This window comes from Haemaphysalis longicornis, unplaced genomic scaffold (genome assembly GCF_048455015.1).
Source record: "Haemaphysalis longicornis isolate Haplotype H1 unplaced genomic scaffold, Haemaphysalis longicornis Haplotype H1 scaffold_10, whole genome shotgun sequence".
NCBI lineage: Eukaryota > Metazoa > Arthropoda > Arachnida > Ixodida > Ixodidae > Haemaphysalis > Haemaphysalis longicornis.
This window is the reverse complement of record NW_027526204.1, coordinates 87,334,057-87,358,383: the sequence shown is the minus strand read 5'-3', so window position 1 is coordinate 87,358,383 and position 24,327 is coordinate 87,334,057. Positions and strand designations below refer to the sequence as shown.

The window sequence follows — 24,327 nt, the reverse complement described above, 5'->3', positions numbered from 1 at the left end:
CTGCTGGAAAACCACCGAGCGCCTTCTCCACTGAGCTGTCGCCAATGTTAGAGACGTGACGAACATTTCGTCTGTGACAATGTGCGCTGTTCGACGGTGAAGATGCACTCGCAGGCATGTGGCCGCACTGACGGACGCCGAGAGCTTTTTGAACACTTTCCCCGCTTGCTGGCTGCTTGTCAGCATGCATTTAATGAACTTAAATAACTAAATCGTCCCCGAGACAATGCCTGTGGACCTCAATCGTCTCGCCGATGGCTGGCTCGAACTCGAAAGTGATCCAGGTAATCCGTACGCGCGGCAGTCGCACCCGACATAAACACAGTTTCTTGTCGCGCCTTCCAGGTCTGTTTACGCTATTACTGGAGGATTTCGGCGTCAAAGGCGTGCAAGTAGACGAAATATACGACCTCCAGAAGTCCATAGAAGGGTGAGCTTCGCATTTTTATGCGGCAATCGGCGAGTCGAACGGCTGCGTAACAGCTGGTCGGTTGGACACGTCTCGCGTTCTATATTTCGTGTTTTTCCTCCTTCGCAGGCCGGTCTACGGCTTCATATTTCTCTTCAAATGGATCGAGGAGAGGAGATCACGGAGGAAGGTTGTCGTTCAAGAGGAGAAGTTTGTCGAGAAAGAAGAGATCGTCAACTCCATCTTTTTCGCGCACCAGGTAACACATCGCATCCCGTGCGTTGACTGGACCGCCGAGTGTGACACACTGACTTACTTATCCGCAGATCGTCCCGAATTCCTGTGCCACCCATTCGCTGCTGAGTATCCTGCTCAACTGTTCGAAAATATACCTGGGCTCGACGCTAACGAGGCTGAAAGAGTACACGCGGAACATGGATCCTGAGGTAATCAAATCGACGGATAATTCCAGATAGATCCCTAGACGCGGCTTCGCTGTGCATCCTGCATTTATATCCACCCGAAAGCAATCAACTTCACCAAACATCGTTTTGCTGCTAGATTTCGCTCATTGAACATTCTTGAACTGCGTGCACAGAGGTCTTTGTTTTCAGCTCGTAGTAACAGCAATATCACTGGATATCTAGTCTTTACACAGATTGTACTGATGCACCACTATGTTTTGCGACGGAATTCTGGCAAATACTTGCTTTGGCTGTCGTCTTATTCGACCTCCATTGGCGCAGTATCTATAAATGCAGTTTGGAGAATAGCATAGTGTAAAAAAAAAAAAAAAAACGTGTTTAGCAGCGTAAAAGTTAACCTCGCGCCAAAAATTGGTGAGAGTAGAGGACCATGAACAACTGGAGTAATCAGAACAACAGTGCCTAAACAACGAAGACTGAACTTTTGTTGACTTTGGATTTGGATTCTCCAGGAAAGCGGTAAACGCCAGGAATGCTGGCATAGCTGGGAAAACTTTCTGAGGATATACGAGGCACATTTTAATACCAAACTTCATCTGTGCCATGTAGGTGACGCTTCTATGTTTCTTTTCGTGAGTCAGTGGGCTAAGAAACACTGCAGTTACTTTCCAAGTGATTTTGGTGGCTGGAACAAGCGTTCAGATTAGCTCCCTCGCACTGAATCTCTTGCTGCTGCGAGCATTTTGCTCTATCATGACCCATTGACTATAACAAGGTTTTACTGTCCCAACTGCTTTGCCCGTACTCTGTGGTAGGAAAATGTAGAGCCATACATCAAAGTTGATTCATTGTGTGAGGTTTTAATGTCCTAACTACATTGCTCCAACGTAAGAGTTTGTTGATTCTTTGCATACAGAACAAGGGCCATGCTATTGGCAACACACCAGAACTGGCGAGGGCCCACAACACGCACGCCAAGCCAGAACCCCGCCAGCCCCAGGAGAAGCCGCATGGCGTCCCCATGGGCCGAACGATGGAGGCATTCCACTTTGTCAGCTACGTGCCCATCGATGGCCGCCTGTATGAGCTGGACGGCCTGAAACCATTCCCCATCGACCACGGGCCTTGGCAACCCGGGCAGGACTGGACAGACAAGTTCCGCATGGTGATGCATCCTTTTCAGTGCAGAGCACTTGTGGGGCTCACCTTTTTGTCGTAGCTCGCTCGCTGGACCCAAGTAGAGCCATACGGCGTTCCATCGTCACGGCGTCCCACAGAGGCTTCGAAAGCCAAGCGGTTTATGCAGTCATAAGCGTTCGAAAACTGCTGGCGCTTGTCATACACCTCCCCGTTGTTTAGCGCAAAGAAAACTGCAGGTACATTTGAGGTGAAATACACGTAATTAACCAGCAGTGCCCGTGTTCCTTTAGTTATGAATGCTCGTTGGGTTGGTTTTTACGATAGTAAGTGAAAAAAAGTGGCCGTGCACCGCCGGCACGTGCGAGAGGAAAAGCAAGCACAAAGAGAACAGAACTCCCGCTAGCGCAGTTTCAGGCAGGGGGTGCGCAAGCACTGCAAAGGCGGCAAATTTGAATTGCATTGGGTGGTAGCAGCGAGTGGATAACAGCGCTACAGCCCATTATGGCGAATCACTGCTCTGAACTTCCGATAGCTTTCCCACTGAGTGGAATGGCCTTAGTTTTTTTCCCCTTGCAGCGTGACCATTATGAACGAAGACGTGTTTTCCACCGTCATTTGCGTAACGTACGCCGAATAGTCGTCTGCAGAACGTGTGACGTAGCTCCCTCCTCCTATCCTCCTCCCAACGCTCTTGCTCCTCATATGATGAATGCAATGGAGGTGTTTCCGTTATGCTAGCAAGTTTGCTAAATTCAATTTTTTCATGTTCTCAGTGCTCATGCGCAAACTTTTGGGGCACCGCATGTATTTTAAAACATCATTTCTTTTTATTTGCTATCGTAAGAACCGATGCAACACTACTCTCAGTTATGTGCTTATATTTGCCTCAAATATGCCAGAGGTTTCCTCTGTTCTGAATAATGTGGACATCTATGAGCTGTAGCAGCAGTTTAGTAGTTTGGAACACTTTTGCTTATATATCGTATTTTTGCACGTATAACCCGCACCAGAAATGCGGAAATTTCACGGGTGAAGTAGAGGTGCGGATTATATGCGAGGTATTTCCTTTGGTGCAGCTACACCACAATGCGTGTTGGGCCGTGATGCCCCTACAACAGTAATGGTGACTAAGCCACTGTTATCCCATTGACAGTGCTTATTTTGCACACACAGCTCAACAATATACCAACCTGAAAAAATGTAGGCGGCAAGTTATCTAGTTATACGTAGTCAATTAGGCAAGTTCTTTCGCATAAACAAATGTGCAATGTTGCTTGAGTAGTAGCCTTGGTCCATCCATTTATGTACAAGGTATGCGGACAGTACGCGGGGATATATTTTTTTTATTGGTCGATGGAAAGTGGGGGTGCAGGTTATAGTATGCGGGGGTGGGTTATACACGCGAAAATATGGTATACTTCGTGTTCGAGCATGCTTTTGCCTGTATTTTGTCCAGGTGGTTGAATGACGTGACAGAGACAGTTTTGGCATTTAGGTGGCCCAGGAAGGACTATTGACTTTAAAAAGCAAATTTTTTGCTTGCAGACAAGTGTTTAGATGTTCTATTTCACGGTCAAGTGTGTCACGTACCGTAACTTGGCTGTAGCACGTGCCAAATCGTCGTGCAGAAGATAGCTGCTTTGTATTGAAGCTACAGAAGGACCCGTTACAGTGGTTCAGTGGTCAAGGCCGTTGTGTTGCTGAGCCCGAGGATGTGGGTGCAATGGACCTTTTTCCAGTAGCGCTCTGCGCATGCGCTATTCTCGCTCCCAGCGACCGATCCGCCATTCTGAGGGGGGGGGGGGGCACAATGTAAACAAAAAGACACCATATTGGTTAGCCAGTTACGAATGCCGAGCCAGCCAAGTGCTTCTCCGTTTTCTGAGCCCTGAAAGTGGCCGACAGGTAGGCACTGCAGCTATCACCAAAAAATTTCTCTGCCACCAAAACCATACGTTGCGTCAGGGACGGCTTCCTCACCTGCGGAGGGCAGGCGTAAAAAAGGGGGCATGTTCTTCTATAATCGCCCAAGTGTGGTTCGGGTGGTCGCTGCAACAGGGCTGCGCTACTGGAAAATGGTTCATCCCCAATCACGGGGGCCGATTATTTGGTGGAGGCGAAAAGCAAAAACGCCTGTGTGTTCAAGATTTTGGCACACGTTAAAAGAGCCGTGAAGACAAAATACAAGTTGGGTTTATTAGAAAGACTGCTTAGTCCCGATAACAATGATACCAATATCATCGCAATCTTCGAACAAACAACGGAGAGAAAATGTGTGGAGCAGTCGCGACCCCCTAGCCAATTTCCCGCAACTTTTCTGTGGCGTCACGGAAGCTTGTTTGTGCGATTAGCGGCCGCCTAACTGACCTGTCGCGACGACACATGACGGGACGCCTCTAATGGGGCCTCTAGTTCCATTTGACCGCATCACTTGAATGCTAACGTGCAGTTAACGCACTGAAAATTATGTTTTATTGTTGGCCCGTATGACGTCATTCTTGCTCATAACACGTCACTGTGGCGCAAAATTTGAAAGTTTTTAAATACTCCTTGCTTTTTTTTTTCGTTAAAAAACACCTTTTGTGGCTGTAATGAAGCTGAGTGAGATACTGAATCCTAGTTCTTTTAAAGTAAACGAAGTTGTATTTTCTCTTCATGGCTCCTTTAAAGATCCCCAGGTGGTCAAAATTAATCTGGAGCCCTCCAGTACGGCGCGCCTCATTGCCTGTGAAGTGTTGGCACGTTAAACCCCACAATCAATCAGTCATCAATCAAACGCGTTATAGCCCAGTTTTAGCTTTGACACATTGAAGGGGACTCACCTGATAACAATCCTGTGGGACTTGCTAATTCACGACCCACAGGCCTGAAAACCATCGTAGACCAATATGAAAAGTTTCAATAATGTGCGAAAAAAAATGTTCCTAACAGACTAGCTTGCTTATTTTTGAAATATATCGCTTCCCCACTGAAATGATAACATAAACAAGAAACACATTTTAGTTTTTCTAGTTTGCATTAAATGGCACTGGCTGTCTAGCAAGCGAGCCTTATTTCTTTATTTCTCTACAGAAGTGACGTATTGCTAAAATAAGTAGTCGTTAGGAACGTTTCGATGGCTCTGTAAAACTTTTTTTACTGGTGCACAGTGGTCTCTAAGCATGTGGGTCAGAAACGTGGTCAGGTATACCCGTGCTACACGAGCCTTTCGCAGGCCTTTGAATCGAATGTCATTTGGCTCAAATGACACCTTTGAGCTGCTACATGATGTTTTTCAAAGGCATTTGGTTGAAATGCCATTTGAGTCAAAGGAGCACAACAACCGACCTTTGGACAGCCTGAAAGGCCTTTGAAACGCAAACGCTCGCACTCTTTCATGCAGTTTCTTTGTACCGTATTTGCAAAAATAATTATTTACAAGTAAAACTTGGTTTTAAAGTGCACGATTTTCATATTTCTTTACTTGTTTTTGTTCTCTATCACTCGATCTACAATTACAAGACAAACTTGGCACTCTCAGAACCGGCAGTGCAAAAAAGAAAAAAAAAAACTGCCTGTTTTGTGCATGTTCTGCGTGCGTTTGGAAGTTGTTATCTATTTTATTGCTAATAATTGTGTTGTTTTGGCCCAGTTCAACTCTAAAATTAAATTTTATGTCAAGTTACAAGAACAACCTGGACAGCAGTGGTGACATCGAAATATTGTGGGTGAACGCGGAAACTTTCAACTGCCTTTCAACGTGTAGGTTGAGAACTCCTTCCAGTTCAAATGGCATTTGAAATTTCGAAGGACATTTGATTCAAATGCCCTTTCAAATGCTTGTGTAGCACAGGTATTACCATACTTCTGTGCGTATAACCCGCCCCTGCATATAATCCGCTACCACACTATCATCCCTCCGGAAAAAAAAAAAAAAGTCCTCGCGTATTGCCTGCAGATTTGATACAGGAAAGGCTGCACCAAAGCTACTGCTCAAGCAACACATCACATACTATGCAGACAGAAAAAGCGTATGTTTAGCAAGTAGAATACACTGACTGCAAAACGAAAATCATAATTCACTAATAAAATTCAGTTGTTAGAGTGCGCTCGTCCTTGTTTTTTCTTCCTTGTCCTTGTATGTTTTGCACAATCACTGCCATAGAAGGCTTAGTCCGAGTTTCTGCATAGGAGCTTCACGGCACAACGCGCACTGCCGTGAAGCTGCACTAAAGGAAAAACCCCGCGTATTATCCGCACCCCTACTTTTCCACTGAAATTTCCGCATTTTTTGTGCGAGTTATACGCGCGAAAATACTGTAAACCACCAAAATTTGGATTTTGAATTTTTTGAAGTTACAGAGGGAGAGGATGAAATGCATGAAGGTTCGGTTGCTAGGTGGCGTATTTGACTGCAACTGAGATGCGTGCGCAGGTCATCACGGAGAGGCTGGGTGGCGGTGACATCCGGTTTAATCTGATGGCCGTGGTTCCCGACCGAAGACAGGCGTACGAGCAGAAGCTGAGGACGCTGAAAACGAATCGTGGCATTGTGCTGGAAGCACTTCAGCAAATGGTGAGCACTTCTCAGACTTCGACTCGCTGCACTCATCTTGTGTTTTTCAGATGGTTGCGCAGAAATGTTGGTCAGTGAAAAAATCCCAGGCCATCTCCACTAACATGAAACCTGGCGAGGGATGAAGCATGCAGTGTATAATTGTATTTCTTGGTGCCTTGGCATTTTTGCCAACGGAGATGAAACAGTTCGGAAGTGGACGTGTACAGCTTTGCTTGAAAAGCCTCTTGTCTTTGAAGCACGAAGCTCTGTGCCGCGAGGCGTACACGAATGTCCCGGTGTTTTTTCTTTTTTTTTTAGTATGCATTATGTTCTAGCACTAGGCGTAAACGAGTTTCCCGGTGTTTTAGTACCGTGACTACATGAAACAACTATTACGACGACAGGAGACGCCAGCAGCCCCAGTTCCCGAGGGTCTTCGCCCCTAAAACAGCAGAAGTAAGCAACAATAGGTCTTTGCAGTTTTGGGTTCGAGGAGTTGGGAATCCACTGTCATTTGATGCTGTTGCTGTTATCACGCTTGCAGCAGATTCTCACAAACTTTTCGTAAATCCTGTTTAAACCCCATTTATTGTCACAAATCTGTTTTTCCGACGGGTCTTTTGTAAATTAATACATTTGAGGTCAATCTTTTGCTCTAAGCGAGCAGAAAAAGGCACTTTACTTTGAAGCGGGCTTCTCTTGCGCCCGCTTTGTTTGCTTTACTAATGTCACTGTCAGAACTTTTCAAAGCAATCGTGAGCTCGCAAACACCCATCAACCACTGCAGTACGGTTTTCTTTTTAACACTTTAGCGCTACCTTGTTTTCTTTTTCTCTCAATGACTGTAAAATGTCATTCGTATCTCTGCATTCTTTCTTTCTTTTTTGCAGCGTGTGCAGATTAGCGGACATGCTATTGGTTCGCCAACACATGAGGCTGGGATAGTTTGTGAACTTACAGAAGACATCACTGCAGAGATGTTGCAGAATGAATTGGAATTCTAGAGGAAGTGAAAAAAAATTGCACGTAGGTGCATTGTGTGAACGTGTAACCTTTTCTTTATCGCTAGTGATAGGTACTGCACCGAAAAACACATTGACAGCAAGGGGTGAATCGTGGTGGAAAGAAAATTGCAATTACACTGTGGTTTGAAACATACTGACATTCATCATCATGAGCATTCAACATTCATCATCAATTGCATGTGATAGCGATGAATATCAGTGTGCTTTACTCATGCATAATTGCAACTTTCATGCTGCTGCTGCTGATGATGATCAATATCAGTATGTTTCATACCACAGTGTACAGTCTAGTCTACTTATAACAATATCCAAGTGCAAAGGAAATCTCATTGTTATAACCGATAGTCGTTATAAGCGGGTTGTGGAATAAAAAGACGAAACAGAGCTCAAAACATTTTATTTGCACGCAAGCATGGTCGAAACTACTGCTTATTAGCGGAAAAGAAGCCATAGTCAGTCAGCTTTGCTTGCTGCACGTGAAGCTGGCGCACATCTTTTCCAAGGGCATCTATAAGTGCTTCACCTAGCTGAGTGAAAGCGGTGAAAGGCCCTTGGCGGAAACGAAGTCCGGACTGTATCATGCATTGGGCCTCCGGCAAAGACAGTACCTGAGTAGGCTGCTCAACCGCGTCATGTCACCGCGGTCCGCAGCACGTGTCCGCGCGACGATCGAATGATGCACTCGGACGTTTCCGAAACATTGCCCCTAACGTCCCTTCCACGGAAAGAATGAAGGCGGTTGAAGAGGCACCCAGTCAGATTTAAAACAGCACGCACTTGACACAACAAGCGAACGTGCGAGCTGGCGTGGGGGCAATGTCAAAGTGGCGGCACTGGGAGGGGGTTTGGCGCTGTCGACTCATTTTTTGAGGTGTGGGAGGGATGCGAGACGCATCACAGTGATTGCGGCGCATGCCGCTGGCGCGGTCGGCGCGAGAGGCAGTGGCAGCTCGCATTTTCGGTGCATGGTGTAACCGGATTCAATCGTTATATCCGATATCGCGGCACTGATGCATTGTAATATGCGTTTTATTTTACCACAGAAAGCATACAAAAGTGGACGGTGCCGTAGTTGTGCACCGTTATATCCGATGTGTTGTTATAAACGGTATCGTTACAAGTGGACTCCGCTGTAATTGCAGCTTTCAGATTGACGATGGTAATGATTAATACCAACACGTTTTGCACCATGTGTAGGAGTAATTTTCGGGCTGGTGATGGTGAAGAACCCCAGTATGTTTCGTACCACACTGTAATTGCCATTTTCTCTCGAGTAGGATTCGCCCCTTGCTGTCAGTGTGTTTTCCGGCGCCCTGTCTCCGCCGCCACCCCTGCCTTGTCGACCCGTGATGGAGTGGTGACGCATCTTGCGTAGGTGCGCGATCAGCCAGCGCTGGACGGCCACAACTACGCCAAGAGCCCCCTGATGGAGGCGCACTCTCCCGCGCCCAGTTCGGGCTCTTCCAGCACGGACACGGCCTCCGAGGTGGGCAGTGCGTTCAATTCGCCGGTGAGAGCGTCGCCACCAGGCGCGTCGCCTCCGCCGCCACCGGGGACCACTCCTTCGTCGCAGCAGCAGAACCAGCAGGCTGCGCAGCAGTCGTCAGGTGAGGACTGTCGCTTACAACTTCCCCCCCGCGAGTGAGTTCAGCTGGAGTTGTTGAATAATGCCCGGAACAGTGAAAAGATGTTGTTACGATCCAAAGCGGTGCGATAGGATTATTTACAGTGAAGAGCGTTGATCAGACCGACAGTTGAGCAGAACCAAACTGGCTGATCCTCACCGCCCCAGCATCCTCTAGTCACAGTAGATAGTCCACCGAGAGAACATACGTACTTCTTCTTCCATCAATGCTTGCATTGTGCCACTAGCACCGAGCTGCATTGAGTGGGCAATTCAAAGTCCTCCTTTGAGCATTTCAGTAGTGGTGCAAGTCTGTTCCAATTGCCAGAAGTTGTACTTAGTAGTGAGGGTTATTTTATAGCCTGCTTTTTTTTTTGCAATACAGGGCTTGCCGACTGCTTCCTTTGAATTTATTTAACGACAGCCTCGTAGTGATTGGTTTAGTGTTACAGGTGAACCAAGCCAGACCAACAAAAGCTGGCAAATGCAGTCCATCCTCGGCAAGGAAGTTGAGCGCTAGTGAAGCAGCACTCAAAACCATTTTTGTCTTCCTTTTTTGCTTTTCACTTGGAATGCAGGTGCTTCGGCGAGCGGCGAAATCGACCGCCTTGTGGTTGTCCGGCTTGGCGAAGAGCACCCGTTCGCACCGCACGATCTGCTGGCGTTGTTGAAGACCGTTGAGGCAGAGATCAACGCTTGCGAGAGCGCGCTCAAGGACGAAGTCGACAAGCGCCGCAAATATGTGGTAAGCGCTTCTGCGGAGCGCGGTACTCTCTTTATTATTTGTCTAGTTTGATGTACTGGTTCGGAATATGCAGTCGGCGGCTTTTCAAAGCTGCGTGAAGCGCGGCAACAGCTGCGAATTAAAATTAGGTTAATAAAATTTTATGGCTGTCATACTAGCGTTTACATATCATGCTGACATATCATAAGGCGTAGATCACCTCTGCTTTGAAGGCTTTCCGCCCCAAACTTAGTTTGTTTGTCTTCTACAAAAACGCTTCTCAATAACTTCTGAACGTGTACTACAAACTCAAAGCGTGCTGTTTAATTCTGCAAACTTATCATTCTGAAAATCGTTATCAAAAGCTTAATCGTAGTGTTTCATGAATCGCCTTCTACTACAACACAGTGAATGCCAATCTTAGACACTCTACTTTGAATTTGATACTCATTTGCTACTGAGAAAGACGCACACGATCTGGCAGTTTTTTCAAGAAAGTAATGCAACCATCACATTATTCATTAGCTACGAAAAAGGTCTGCACTTATAAACGACATTCCGGCAGTAATGTATTGATTCCGCACGGAAGCCCATTTTCGTTTTAAGGCGAGTTGACTTCTACAGGGTCTTAACCGATTAGTAACCGCACCTCAGGATTTCCTGGAAAGAAATGGCAGCTCCGAACGAAAAAAAGCCGTTTTTGGCATTTACCGATGACGATGCGGCGCTCGCAGGTGGATGACTGTCGACGGACGCACAACTACGACCAGTTCATCTGCACGTTCCTCTCCATGCTTGCGGAGCAGGGAAAGCTGGCCGATCTGGTGGAACAGCAGCTGCAGCCCAAACGACGCCTGCTGCCCAAGCAGACGCCCCCCGACCGCAAGCGGCAACCGCCCAAACCCAAACGACGGCGCTGATTCTTCAGCGCGCTCGTTTTATGTGTCGTTGCCGTCGGCCCTTTTGGCTATCGCGATTTATTTTTCGCTCCTACAATTAGCTGGAGAGGGAAAGGGTTAGCTGTATGTCACCTTGGCCTATCGGGCAATCGACTTTGCAAGTCCGTCGGAGTGTTTGTAGGCCAACCTAACGGAAGGGTTTTACACGCTATCCAAGTACGTTGCGTAGTTGATTCGCTTTAAAATTAGCTTGGATAATCCTATTTCGTTACTCAATTGAACCGAACGTTGTGGTTCACCGGAGTCTGAGACTCCATATTCCGACATCACTTATCAATTATTCTGCTTAATTCGACCAAATTCTGCCATTTTTTCGCTGGAGTTGAGTAACTTTGAGTCAAGTGCAGTATCTGCGATTGTCAACTTTTGCTGTTACTGTAACAGCAATAGCCCATTCTCGAATTTGAAAAGGTATATAGTCGATGGGCCACAGAAATTTTAATTTGGTGACCTACATCGCTGGTGTGGGTGTTAAAAATAAAAAGAAGTGTAATGCCAGATTAGCGTCTTTGGCAGTCTAGAACTGGTAATTGAAACTGCCCAATGGCACAAAATGAAAACAGCATAAATTGTGGCAATTTTGGTGAGTGTGAAAGTTACTGATAGTCCAGTTATTAACCTTTATCCTTAACGTAACAGCATACCACAGGTGACTTTAGCCGTTCTACAGTAATAATAACGCTATAAGAGTGACGCAAATTATAATGCTATTATTGCATAATAATATTATATTGTATTGATAATAGGCTGTTCTCTCCAGCTAATTGTTGGAGACATCCATGTTCTTTATAGGCCGTCTTGATTGTTTATGACTGGAAGCATTTCCCAAGGTGTGGTCTCGAAGGGTGCATTTTTTTTCTCCAAGGCAGCTTATAGGCAAGACTTGTGAAAAAACAAAAGCTAGAAACACGCAACATGTGATGTTAGAGTTATTTTGTGAGTTTGTTATCGAGAGCTCAGCTTGCAGCTGCAATAAAGCAAGAAATGCGTTTTATGGAATTTTTGTTGCGGCTTTTGTTTTTTGAAGAATTAATAATACCGCTCTTAAAAATGCTATTTGAAGTGCCATTTATTCTTGTAGGAGTTTGAATTTTTTTTTTTTGGTAATGCAGATTAAAGACTAAAGTTATAAATCTAGAAACATTTAAGAAACATTTCTAAACCAATTTCAGAGAGTCTAAAAAAGAAAGGTAGAGCTTTTTTTGGGGGGGGGGGGGGGGTGCTGAAAACAGTTGCCCGTTACCATAGTGCATAAACAAACTCCTGCATGAGATTAGATACTGCAGCCATTTTCAAACCACCCAATGAAAAAAAGTCACAAAATTTTTGTCAGGCTAAAATTCTAGCTGACGGCGTGAACCTAGGAAATAGTTTGTAGCATTCGACACAGAAATGTGTATTACGGGCACGTACTCAATGCTGCAGAAGGAATTTGAGCGTGGTAATTACACCAGTAGCAATAATGTGAGTAGCAAAGCAGCCCCCCCCCCCCCCCCCCCCCCTTAAGTTAAGTAGAAATGTCGTGACCAACACGTCATAAAATTTTCTGCCTACCAATACTTTTAAAACAAACTTCTATCAATGAGATGGAGCTCACAACTTGGGGAGCAAAGCTTACAAGCACTGGCACAAAACATCTTTTTTGCAAAAACTCAACGCCGCACCTTTTTTTAAAAAAATTTTTATGTCCTACTTGATGTAAACTTTGCAACGCAGTGAAGTCAGCATTCTCTTCCCAGAACAAGACTTGCATTTAAAAGCCAACTTCATTTTCGAAACAAAAACTGCACTTTGAGCATTTCTCCGATGTTTCCGTCTCCCCGCAAAGTTCACATGTGGCATAGCAGAGGGGGACAATGATGTCAACGTGGTTACCGTTTGGCGCACTCTTTATTGGCATGTCCGGGCAGTTATACAAGGCCCTCGAGTCTGTTTATGTGTGTGTGTTTATGCGTGCATTTTATTTGTGAAAGCGTTGATTGGTCCCAGAGTGGATGGAATGTGAAAGTTGTTCGCTCCCTTTGTTCCCTCCTTGCAAGGTCGCGATGTGTTGCAACGTCCTTGCAACGAGCTTGTTCTTGTTGTTGGCGTCTCTATGTACAGAGTTGGCAGACGACGGCTGCGCTGATGCTGCTGCCTTGAGATCTTTCTAGACCGACGTCTCGTTGCTGTCTCTGAAACGAGTGGCAGTGGATGAGAATAAGAGAGATTCATTGTTGAGAACACACCTGCTGTCTGTCTTTTCTGAGGCCTCTGCTTCGGCTGAAGCCGCTCATGGGAAGAATTTGGATGTGGGAAAATTCGTCTGCTTCAAGGGACACTGCTCTTAAAACAGCTCCTTTTAATTGTTAAGTGAAGTCTGTGAAACTTGTCAGTTTTGCTGGTTTTTTCCCTCTCATTTCAAATATGCCATTATTTTCAGGGTCAGTCAATTAGTTCCCCAGTAATTAGAGATAATTAGCCATTTTTAGAAGAACAATAGACAAAATAGTGTTAGTCATAAAACTATAATCTGTATTTTCCAATACTATGAACCCTGGTGAGTGCAATAAGAGAAGCGGGACTAATTTTACAGCTCATTATACTTTGGTGGCACCAGTAGCAAGGAACCACTTCCAAATGGCCATTTCAAACGCCAAGGTTTAATGAGCTGTAAAATGAGTTCCGAGCAGTGCATCAAGAAACCGCTTCTCTTATTGCATTCACTGGGGTTCATAGTATTGGAAAATGTAAAGATTACAGTTGTATGACTAACACTGTTTTGTCTACTGTTCCTCCAAAAATGGCTAATTATCTCTAGTTATCTTGGGAAGTAATTGGCTGACTAAAAAAATAATGGCATATTTGAACTCAGTCAGGAAAAAGCAGCAAGACTGGCAAGTTTCACGGAATTTACTTAAAAACTTAAAAGAGCTGTTATAAAGTGTCCCCCTAAAGGGGCCGTGATGACAAAACACAAGTTTGGCGCAATATTCCAAAGATTGCCTCGTTAAAATCATAGTGACATCACTTTTAACGTAAACTTCGCTCAAATAAGCTATACAATTAGGAAAAAAATGGAATGGCCATGCGGCCCACTAGCTCATTTCCCGCAACAGAACCTATGATGTCATACCAGCCAGCTCTGCGATTGGTGGAGGCTGGCAAAAGAAAACGCAAATCAGGGAGAGTTTATAAGCTTGCTGAACGAGCTATTTGCACTTAATTTCAGGGCACATTCTTTTTAAAGCATTAAGAATGGTGGGACAAACAGTGTAAGTTACGAAAGCACACATAAACATAGAAGTACCGATGCGTACTGCTGTTGGTACTGCATGCACTATGCTTGATTTAGCTGCGCAGGATTGCGGGGCTTCGGGGTTGTCTCGGACGACACTGGCCGAATGACGCAAGCAACGGTGTCTTACGTGACCATATTTGTCGAGCGAGCACCATGTTTGACGAAACGATTATTTTCTCCCAGAACAAAAACAAGCCAGGTTTAAATACGGTCAAAAACAAACCAAAGGCAGAAAACAGCTTGCCACGGTATGGTGGCGCCATCTAGGTCCACTAACGGTAAACGAGGTTTCGCAATCGGCTGCAGAGCAGTCGGTTCCTGTGATGTCATTGCATACCACGAAAACGCACAATTTAGCGGTAAAATCAAAATTTTGACTTAAATTTATCAATTTCTCGGTGAATAAAGCATCATTTGCATTTGGACAAGCGCTGAGGTCACTATAAAACACGAAATCTTTCGAATAAAACAAGCTTGTATTTTGTCTTAATGGCCCCTCTAAGTTTGAGACACTTATTGCCGTAACAACACCAAGTTTCACAAATTTTGAGACACTGCTTGGAATTCACCTTAAAGCCACACTATTAAGCATGCTTTTGGAACAGTGGCCCATAGTTGTGAGTTCATGAATAGCTCTTTCAAAAAAGTGCTTGAGCTAATAGAATTTTTAAATCCCCCAAGCTTTTGATGTTCCATACCATGTGACACAAACATCACATATACAAACAAGAAGGGGGTTTACAGTTCTGCTGACGAGTGAACTGACTCTATGTGCGAAACTGTGTGAAGTACATCAACAAACCTCCGAATATTTCTTCTCTTATCCCGCTTATTCCGCTACGCACTCCACTAAAGCTTAACTCGGCCGAACGTCTCAGTCAAGGTTTTCCGACATTCCCTGCCTAAATATTGTATAACAACTCTTAGTTCAACAAAGTCTCACTTGAACAACTTTTTTCTTCGATTCCGTGAAGCTGTTCCAATGGTGTTACACAGAGTGAACAGGTTAATGGAAGCCCCCCAGGTTTTATTGCGTGGACGGACAGGTCAAAAAACTAACGCATCTCCCCATAGACCGGTTGGTCGACCGAAAAGCTCTGATGAGATCTCTGGACAAACAGCGTGTGCGCGAGACCGGGCTTCCATTGTGAGTGAAACAGTTACTTGAAAACCACGAAAAATGAACGTTTCCAGGTAAGACAATACATGCACGCATCGATCATGAAGGAGTGCAATTTAGTACACCTTTCACTCGCAAACAGCGTATCAGTATACATTTACGTCATTTGTAGAAGCGTTTACTTAGTGCACAAAAAATCATCGCATCGGTTCGTTCTTTGTCTGCAATTTGTGTCTTTGAAGGTTTGATAATCGATTGGGCACAGTTTTGACGCAGTTTTGATGCCGGAAAGGTTTCGCACTTCTTTCAATTTTTTTTAGGAAAGGGCAGTATAGTTTTTGAGGTAAGGTTCCTGCCTGGTTTGCTGCTGCGTTTCATGTGTTGAAGAGCTAGACACGCGCCCTAACAATACCAAAGTAGCTTTCAATGTGAAAGCTTTCAAAGGTAGAGCAGACAGGTAGATATCGGGGGAGAGGGAGACGCAAGTTAGCCAGTGTTCCATCCTCCCTGGTGATTGCATACTCGAGAATAGCAGCACACAGGAAACTCGAGAAGGGTGGTTCAAATGCACGTTGACGTAAGAACAAGGCACACCACAGAGAAGGCTGGTCAAGAGAGAACTGCATATGAACTGGCTTGTCCAGTGGAAGCATGGTACGTAAAGAGCATACGCAATGACAGAGTCGGGTAGACAGCTCATGATGCACAGATTCGATGCTGCGTGTCATGAACCGTTTTCCCGATGAGCGCATTCCATGTACGCGTCACGTTGCACATTCTGAGCGATAGTCTGCGTGCATTTGCGTTCTTTCAGTCCGTCCTTTGCTTGCGGTGTACAATGTTCACACGTCAACCTGTACCCAAGGGGTGACACATTCCGTTCTCATGTCAGTACAGGGTGGGCACTTCCGGTGCGATGCAGAACTTTAAGCACAATGCTGAAACGCTGCTCACCAGACCTAACCCGACCTAAAAGGTACTAAAAGCACCCTTATTTATAAAACGAATGCATGTAACTGATCTAAGGAAGCATTTTTTTCAATAAAGAAATCCTTCCAATAATAAAATGAAATAATACCCAGGACGTGAGCATTAGAAGCAGCAACGCTACCCACTAGGCCAAGAGGACGACAGCTAGCTCGTTCTTGAGCAAAAAGATTGCTGCAGCGTTCAAAGCTGACCACTAGACGGCGCTAGGTGTAACAGGAAGTGCCCGGCCTGCATTGACTTGGAATCTGAATGTCGCAACCATGGGTGACTGACCCCACAAATGCGTTCGAGCCATCTACGGAGCGTGCACACTCTCTTTGGTGGTGGAGCTTACACAGAAAGGTGCGCCTGAATCCAGCGTGACGAAGAAGTGCTGCCCGGCACTCACTCGGAATCGGACGCCGCAAGCGGGGGCATGTTGGGCTTGTGGCAGAGGCCCTCCTTGCCCCTGGTCGGCTGGTCGAGGTTGTTGCGGAACTCCCCGTCTTCGTCGGCCCACTGCACGTTCGACAGGATCCCCTGCGGCGAAGGCAGCGGCGGCGGGTTGTTGCTGTAGGGGGAGGTCACTCCGGCCGTCGTTGTCGCGTAGCCGCCGTGCGGAGAGGTCAACGACCCCAGCGGGGACGAGGTCATGACCCCCAGCTGTGGTGGGGGCGAGCTCAACTGGTGCTGTCCAAACTGCAAGGGCAGTCCACAGTCCCAAAGACTGCCGCCGTTGTAGATGGAGGGCGCGACCACGTCGGTCGGACCGGCCGGAGCGAGCGAGACGGGCGGCAGCGCTGTCATGACTGGAAGTGGTGGATCTGAAAACGAAACAGGTCAAAGACAGTTGGACCTTTTCGTTCCTTCAATGTCAGTTGCATGCGTCGGACTGCACATCTCTGAACATTCAAATTTTAATTTTCTTCTGTCTTAGCCAACAAATTATTTTCAGCCTGCACCGCAATAGCTGGCGCCATCTGTTGTAGTATAGTTAAACCTGGATCTAAAGAACCTCTATGTAACGAATTCCTGGATGTAACGAAGCTTTTCAATTCCTCATTGTCAGGCCCATTGAAATCTGCGTGTTTGCGACCTCGAAGGTGTTGCGACGGTTAGCCTTGATACTATAACGAATTCGCTACGTTGATGAGCTGCTGTTTTTTGCAGTTTTTCTGAAAAATCGGCACGATAAATGCACTAATTTAGCGAACTTTGCCCGCACCGCAAACTACTATGCGCGTACAGTGTAAGTACGGTGTCAGTTAGGTGCTAGGCCTGCCTGCCGGCATGTAGTCGCACGTCTCCACTGCTATCTGTGGTGTTGGTTCGTCGGTGATGAGTTCGGCTGCCAAAAAATGAAAATTTTTGTCTTTTCAAGACAAGCTCACAATTTTAAGTGCCATCTCCACCGGCAACTAAGAACGTCGCCACCCGATACAGTATCCCAGCTAGAACCCTCTTACCAATTTTGAGCGCGGAAAAGAGCATCAAGTTCACGAAAAGGCGTCCTTCTGCATAACTCTGGTCCTTAAACAGGTTGAGCCATTGAAAAGAGTCAAAGGCAAAAGGGTCATTCTACGCCAAACGTCCCAGAGAGCTGAGGTAATGGATCTAACAAAATCAGCAAAGTGATAGCAGGAATCGGCAGAAAAATGTTCTCTAAATGAAGTCGAATTAACGTGATTCACAGTGTGACGGGTACAAAAAAAAAAAAAAAAAAAAACTCAAGGATGTTTGATTTGACAATATCTTTGAAAGGTTCGCGCACCTCGCACCTTTCATCACTTGGTACCATAACCGCTGTCAATGCTGGGCTTATGTCTTACTCCACCACTGAGACTTTCCAAGTGGGGATAGAACCCACGTCGGCGACCGCGAGGAAAAGCGCAGACTCTTAAATGCATCGAGACCGGACCTGCAGCCAATCTCCTGCTACATCTGTACCATGTCCATGAACGCAGCGTTTCGGTATGTATGAGCTCCAACAACTAATCACCTGCCGATGACGCCTTTCCGAAATCCAGTACCAGCCTGCCGCCCTCCTTTAGAGCAGGTAACCGCGTGAAAACTCAAAACGCGCTGGACCTCTCCATTGCCGCGCAGGAAGTGTCGTTGCAGTGAAGCGGACTTCCAGCCCGCCGTCTGGGGCCGTGGTTGGTGCTCAATATAAAAATCACTTTCTCGCTTAAAACGAAAAGTACTCCGATTAAACTTTCTGAAATAAATCCCCTTTGTACACACTTTCAAGTGAGCCTAAGCCTGTATTTTTACATTGACCACCACACAGCGTGATGAACGTCTGAACATGGACAATTCCGCAAATTTTTCAAAGTTTACATCTTTATCGCACTGAAGCTACCCGCTTCCCCGCTCCCATATTTTTCTTCCGCACTTATCGTCAACAATATAAACAAAGTATGCAGCTGCATTGCCTCTACAAAAGTTTCAATAGCTGTAAAAAAAGTGTGTAAAAATTGCTCAGAAAAGTCACTTTGCTTCCAAACAGAACCTATTTTGAAACACACTAGAAACTGCAAATGCATTGTAGCAAGGAAACGTGCTTGCTTTTCTATCACCTGGAATTTTTTCACTGCGCTCCGTATATTATTTTATTTTTGGCAATTTTTTTTCGCAACGTAGGTTTTTGTCTCCGCCGCGGTTTTCAAATGGCTGTAAAAGACAGAAAAAATTTTTCCCGCCAAAAATCGGCTAGGAGAATTAATAGGGTGAAGAAGTGATCAACCACGAATTTTTATAGTGTAATCGAAGACGGTCGAGCGAACTCTCTGGGACGTTTGGCGTGAAATGACCCAAAAGTGACACTTAAGTTACATTTGTGAACATGGGGCTGACATTGCTTTTTTGAGCGCCATGTAATGACTAAGTTCGTGGGAAAGCAGCAGGCACAAATCACGCAACTTTTCGCTGTGAAATAAATCCTTTAAATTCACCCCCACTAATGTCTAGCATTTTGGTCCCGTTTCTGCTTCATTCATGCGAGCCTGAACTCGAAACCTGCATCCAACGAAAAATTGTGAATTTTTGTCAACTTTGTTTATCAGGTTTAACTGCATTCGAAGCGGCAAAGCGTTCTTGGCTCTGGTGGTCGAGTTGCAGCCGCTCAAAACATTTACACGTAATTTGAGTTTTGCCCACATAAACCATGCATTTTCAGCTGTGAGATAGGTAATTGGATGGCTCACAATTTGACTTCAACCAATCCATCAGGCTGGGTCTGCAGTGGTCAGGTTAATTCAACCACATTGCTTTATTATTCTGCAGGAAATGATTCCATCTATAACCAATTGACTCTGAAAGGTCGAAGCAACCCGTGGAACTAGAATCCCCAATGACCTCCAGCTTTTTTCAAACCATGAAGAAGGTTTCCGATCTAAAATCTCATCCTGAGAAGTCTCCACTCTAGGACTCTGCGCTCGGACGCCAGACAAAGTGGGAATTTCAACTTGCCTTCCTCGCGAACAGTCGGAAGACCGGCAGTGTCTCTCCATGATGGCTTGGTCTCCTCCTCATCCGAGGAATGGCTTGAGGCAAGGTCAAGCGAGGCATGGTCCAAGGACATTTCTGAATCTGAGTCTGACGTCGTGCGACGTTTGCGCACCACCTCCCCGGCATCTGGATCTGTCGTTGAATTGGTCGCATGTTAATTACAGTAACCTCGTGTTTCACACCTCAACTGCACTCTAAAGATGGACCGTTGGCGGTCCGAGTCCTCAATAAGCGACGGGGGGTTGCTTACCGGTATGTATGTGGCTCCTCCGATGATGAATCCTTCCGTTACTGTTCCAGGGGCTACTTGATGTCTTTGCTGTCGAACGGCTCGTCGTCGACGACGTCGAGATTCCAACATTGCGGTGAAGGATGTCAAACGACGAGTTATGGTATGCCAGTGCTGATCTCTAAAAATCCATTAGAGAGAGAGGAAAAAGGTTAGCTTCAACTGAAAGTTTTTACTGTGCAAATAGCAGCAGCTACAAATCATAGTAAACAAGGAGTGAGTGAATGCGTATGTGCGAATAATCTTTTTGTGAATCTTGCTCCTTAACTCGCAGCATTGGGAAGTGGATCGATCCACTTCACCACTTTGGAGGTACTTTTTAATCCCAAGCTTCATGCCGAGACACACAACGCCCAATGTCGAATATGTGAAAACGCATTGTAACAGCACAAAAGAAAAAGAACAGTCACTAACCGAAATCATGGATGCCCTGGTCCCACTCAGACTTTCGTCGTAAGGAACCTTCTTGCCTCGCAACCTCGCCCAAACGTAGCAGAGGTGTTGGCGAACCTAAAGGGCGGAAAATGAGCGTCGCAACACCGCATGTAAGACAGAGCCTCGAAAGAAACAGCAAGAAGTCGCGGAATCGGCTCCAAACTAACCCTTCGGTTCAGGATGCAGTATCCGAGGAAGATGTAGATGCCCGTCACGAGACACATTGTCGGGAACGCGAGACGAAGCGCCGGCGGTTCATCGCTGACCGACAGGAGTGCAAGCGTCCAACAGCTTCCGACAAGAGGCAGGAGCAACACGCTCACCCATAGCAGCACCCTGGAAGAATGAACAGCCCCAGTAACAATTAGATTGGTATAAATGTGACGCCACCGACATCATGGTGTAAGGTAAAACACACCGCCTAGTGCCACTATGCTTTATTACCAAGTATAACAAGACTGACTAGCACAAGCCAAATGTGCACTTGGTGCAATCCCCTTCCATTTCCATCAACCTCCAACCTACCGTATTTGCACAATTCTAACGCAGACCTTGTGTTGCTAAAATTAGCTTCCAAATTCGTGTGCACGTTACAATCGGGTTCAAAGTGGCCAGCAGCATTGACATGGACACTAAATACTCCCAAATCCCAGTTCTAAATCTGCGCGATAGAATCGGCGTGAAATAATTTTTTTTTTTTATCTTCCTACACAAACTTACCTGCACATTACAATCGTGCAAATACAGTATTTCCCTTCTGGCTAGGCTCTACAACCTGGCTTGCAATGCAAGTCAACTTGGCGAGAAGGGTAGTAAGCACGTCAGACATATGATGCAAGTGAGCTTAAAGAAGTACAAACTAACGCATTTCGGATCTTTCGCTGAGAAAGCCGCCCTGCTGCTTGCTACACTGCTGAAATCGTCTCTTCTTTCTTCTGTAAACAAGCTCGTTACAATTTCCAGTTACAACAGCGATCTTTCCTTGGTATTCCAACAGGTTTGACCACACACAGCTGCAAGGCTGCTCTGTATTCTCCCAGTGCACTGAATTCACCAAAGCTGAATCCTCTGATCACTGAAACAAACAGACTAGTTTGCGATAGCTGTAATGTTACAAACTGACTCAACTCTTCCGAAGTTTATGCAGAGTTTCAAAATGTGACGAAATTTGTCACCTCAGTAGAGTGGCACAGCACTCGTACGGGAAGAGGCAGAGATCCCCTCTCCATCCTCTCCCTTCATACCTATCAAATTACAGACAGAATGACAGTCAGACACGGCAATGACCATGAATATGCTATTGCATTCAAAGAATGCTTCAGCTTCGGATCAACTCCCGACGAACGAAATCTAATGCAAGTTCAATGCAATGACAGATTAGTAGCCCATGTGGCAGCCAGGAACTGAACGCAGAGGAACAGCAGCTGAATCCTCAAAAATAAGAATGCAGAAAGAATGAAGTCTTGGCTCCTCTGAGGATTGAACACAGTCTTTCACTTTTGGTAAAGGCGGTGATTTAAACAGGCTCCAGTTCCTTCAAAGCTTCCAGAGAATGATATCGGTCAACCGAGGTTATCATAAAGAACGTCTTCCCAATGTTTGCACCAACTCGATCTCTCAGTGTACTGACCTCAAGTTCCCAAAGTCCATCACAGTGTCCTTGATCTGGACGCTTGCTCGAATCGAAAATGAGAAGATGATGAGAGTTGCCTGCGTGAAAGAAAGAAAGGAAAGAAGGAGAAAAAAAAAATGGCTGTGACTGCGAGGTGAACGTACGGGTTGTTCTCTATTTGGCACTTTAACAACCATCGCGAAGTACCAGGGTTCAAACTATGCATGTTAGTGGTACGTACCAGCACCATGACACAGATAGGTCCCACCATGCTCCACACAATGTTCTCGTACATGGAAAGCCAGCAGCTGCAAAAGTGGAGTACACACACAACAGAGTGATCAAGCTCACAGACGTCACTAAACACGTGCACTAACCTGACAGTAACCACCTGTTACCGAAGGCATGTTACCTGTTACCTAAGGGTTACCTAATGGTTAGAAACGCCGAACAAATTCTCCCAGTGCCTTGATGCGGCTGACTATCAGGAGTCATGTTATAGCACATCAAGGGATTCAAGTGACAGGGGTATCCCAAACATCACTAAACCAACCTTCACGTCAAGTTCTCTTGTTCACCGCATTTGCGGAACAAATGATGATTACAAAAGCAAGGTACGGGTGGTATATATTTTTTTCTTCTTTCTGATTTAACTCTGCTGTCCAACTACCAAATCACGACTTGTGTTTCCAAGTCACTACAATAGCACAAGTGCAGCAAGCAACTCTCACAGCCCTTTTCAGAGCACTATTTGACTGAACTGAGCCCAAGACAGCCTCTAGGCATTTTTAAGGAGCTACAGAAATGATAAGAGATTAAACACCAGGAGGGGGAGGCAGGTCTGATTTAAACTAACGATTATGATTTACAATACATTTATTACAATGCCATAAATTTATTAATTCTGCTGCTCACTGATGAGAAGATGAACTGCTTTTCACGTAAGTGTAGATGTCCTCCTCACACAAGACAGCAGCAGAGATAGAAGACCCATGAATAAGATTGCAACACGTCTCCTCATAAGAGACAATAAAGTGCATCGAGGATGTACCCATCATCTTTTATCGCGAGTGATTTTATCGTAAGAGGAGGCAACTCTGTGAGGCTAACCTAGTTTTCTGGACATAGATCGGACTCGCTTAATGTCTAGTGAGCCCTGAGGCTATTAAATAGTAAAACATCGTTACAAGAGACACTCAAGGGAGCCGGAAAATGTGTCTCTTGTACACAATGTTGCTAACATGGCAAACGTAGGAAAAACCGACCAGACTGTCTTCATTCAAATGTCTCCTATAACCAAGTGTCTCTTGTGACAGTGTCTCTTGTAACGAGGTTTTACTGTAAACGTAAACACAACAACAACTCTGAATCTTTCTATACATCATACTTTAGCCCCACACGATGCATTATTACAGCGTTGTGGCACTGGTGTGTTGTAGCGGTACTCACAAGTTGTGGGTGGCGTAGTGGTCGGCTCGGACGCCGACGGCCAGGCCAACGACCACGGCGGGCGCGCCGTACCCGAGGGAGTAGTAGAAGCGCATGTGGCCGTGGTTGACGTCCTTCATCTCGGTCAGCATGCGGTACAGGTGCACCGCGTCCAGCGACAGCCACGCAAACACGCACAGGAAGCCGTAGTGCAGCGAGATGGCCAGCAACTTGCACGGGAACTGGAACCAGGAACCACGACATGGCAGACAAAGAGGGAGAGGGGGGCACGTGACTCCGTTATTGTCCTCCTCCCATTGTCATGTAGCGCGGGACGACACAGGACTGTTTAAAGGGGCCCTGCAACACTTCCGATAAACACTTTCACTCTTCCCATCGTATGCGGAAGCACTGCGAAGGCTGTGGTTACTGCCAGCTGACGTAGCGCGGGACGACACACGTAGCGCGAGACGAAACGTAGCGTGGGATGACACAGGACTGTTTAAAGGGGCCCTGCAACACTTCCGATAAACAGTTTCCCTCTTTCCGTTGTATGCGGAAGCACTGCGAAGGCTGTGGTTATTGCTAGCTGACGTAGCGCGGGACGACACGTAGCGTGGGATGACACAGGACTGTTTAAAGGGGCCCTGCAACACTTCTGTATCATATGGTATCGTATCGTACGTATCGTATCGTAGGGCATTGTATGCGGAAGCACTGCGAAGGCTGTGGTTATTGCCAGCTGACAGCGGCACAGCACGATTTCCAAATCCCAGCGGATGCGCCTTGTAGTTTCTGCTTTTCTTTTGCTGCGGTTTTTCTTTTAGGCGACTATCGAACA

At 45.9% G+C, this 24,327-nt stretch overlaps 3 protein-coding genes across 4 annotated transcripts in view; 1 reads left to right on the top strand and 2 right to left on the bottom strand.

The window, feature by feature from the left end:
* The first annotated feature begins 83 nt into the window (after positions 1–83).
* Caly (ubiquitin carboxyl-terminal hydrolase calypso) lies at positions 84–13,066 on the top strand. Its single transcript, XM_077690052.1, has 9 exons — positions 84–284; positions 346–430; positions 539–668; positions 736–855; positions 1,751–1,999; positions 6,389–6,529; positions 8,912–9,143; positions 9,739–9,905; positions 10,619–13,066. The coding sequence occupies exons 1-9, from the start codon at positions 227–229 to the stop codon at positions 10,802–10,804; spliced, it is 1,368 nt and encodes a 455-aa protein (XP_077546178.1). The 5' UTR covers positions 84–226; the 3' UTR covers positions 10,805–13,066.
* LOC144158879 (uncharacterized) lies at positions 12,715–17,032 on the bottom strand. Of its 2 annotated transcripts, none has more exons than XR_013320193.1 (2): positions 16,568–17,032; positions 12,715–13,017 (listed from the first exon to the last, which is right to left on the bottom strand). XR_013320193.1 is itself a non-coding variant. In XM_077690054.1 (2 exons), the coding sequence occupies exons 1-2, from the start codon at positions 17,017–17,019 to the stop codon at positions 12,993–12,995; spliced, it is 423 nt and encodes a 140-aa protein (XP_077546180.1). In that variant the 5' UTR covers positions 17,020–17,032; the 3' UTR covers positions 12,715–12,992. The 2 variants fall into 2 exon arrangements, 1 of the variants encoding a protein (XP_077546180.1); XM_077690054.1 differs by having other exon boundaries at positions 16,622–17,032.
* A 2,175-nt stretch (positions 17,033–19,207) lies between these two features.
* Stan (Protocadherin-like wing polarity protein stan) overlaps positions 19,208–24,327 on the bottom strand; it is a 64,249-nt gene continuing 59,129 nt past the window's right edge. Inside the window, exons 25-32 of the mRNA XM_077691582.1 lie at positions 23,508–23,728; positions 22,300–22,366; positions 22,077–22,156; positions 20,614–20,782; positions 20,426–20,521; positions 19,973–20,132; positions 19,684–19,854; positions 19,208–19,230 (exon numbers count right to left, since the gene is read on the bottom strand). Coding sequence (XP_077547708.1) covers positions 19,208–19,230; positions 19,684–19,854; positions 19,973–20,132; positions 20,426–20,521; positions 20,614–20,782; positions 22,077–22,156; positions 22,300–22,366; positions 23,508–23,728 — 987 coding nt within the window. The remainder of the gene's footprint in view (positions 19,231–19,683; positions 19,855–19,972; positions 20,133–20,425; positions 20,522–20,613; positions 20,783–22,076; positions 22,157–22,299; positions 22,367–23,507; positions 23,729–24,327) is intronic.

Coding starts and splice junctions, on each gene's coding strand:
- LOC144158879 (XM_077690054.1), bottom strand. CDS start 17,019: ATGACAGCGCTGCCGCCCGTCTCGCTCGCTCCGGCCGGTCCGACCGAC. Junction 13,018..16,621: donor CTTGCGGCGTCCGATTCCGA/GTGAGTGCCGGG, acceptor CACTCGTTTCAG/AGACAGCAACGAGACGTCGG.
- Caly (XM_077690052.1), top strand. CDS start 227: ATGCCTGTGGACCTCAATCGTCTCGCCGATGGCTGGCTCGAACTCGAA. Junction 431..538: donor CTCCAGAAGTCCATAGAAGG/GTGAGCTTCGCA, acceptor CCTCCTTCGCAG/GCCGGTCTACGGCTTCATAT. Junction 9,144..9,738: donor GGCTGCGCAGCAGTCGTCAG/GTGAGGACTGTC, acceptor CTTGGAATGCAG/GTGCTTCGGCGAGCGGCGAA.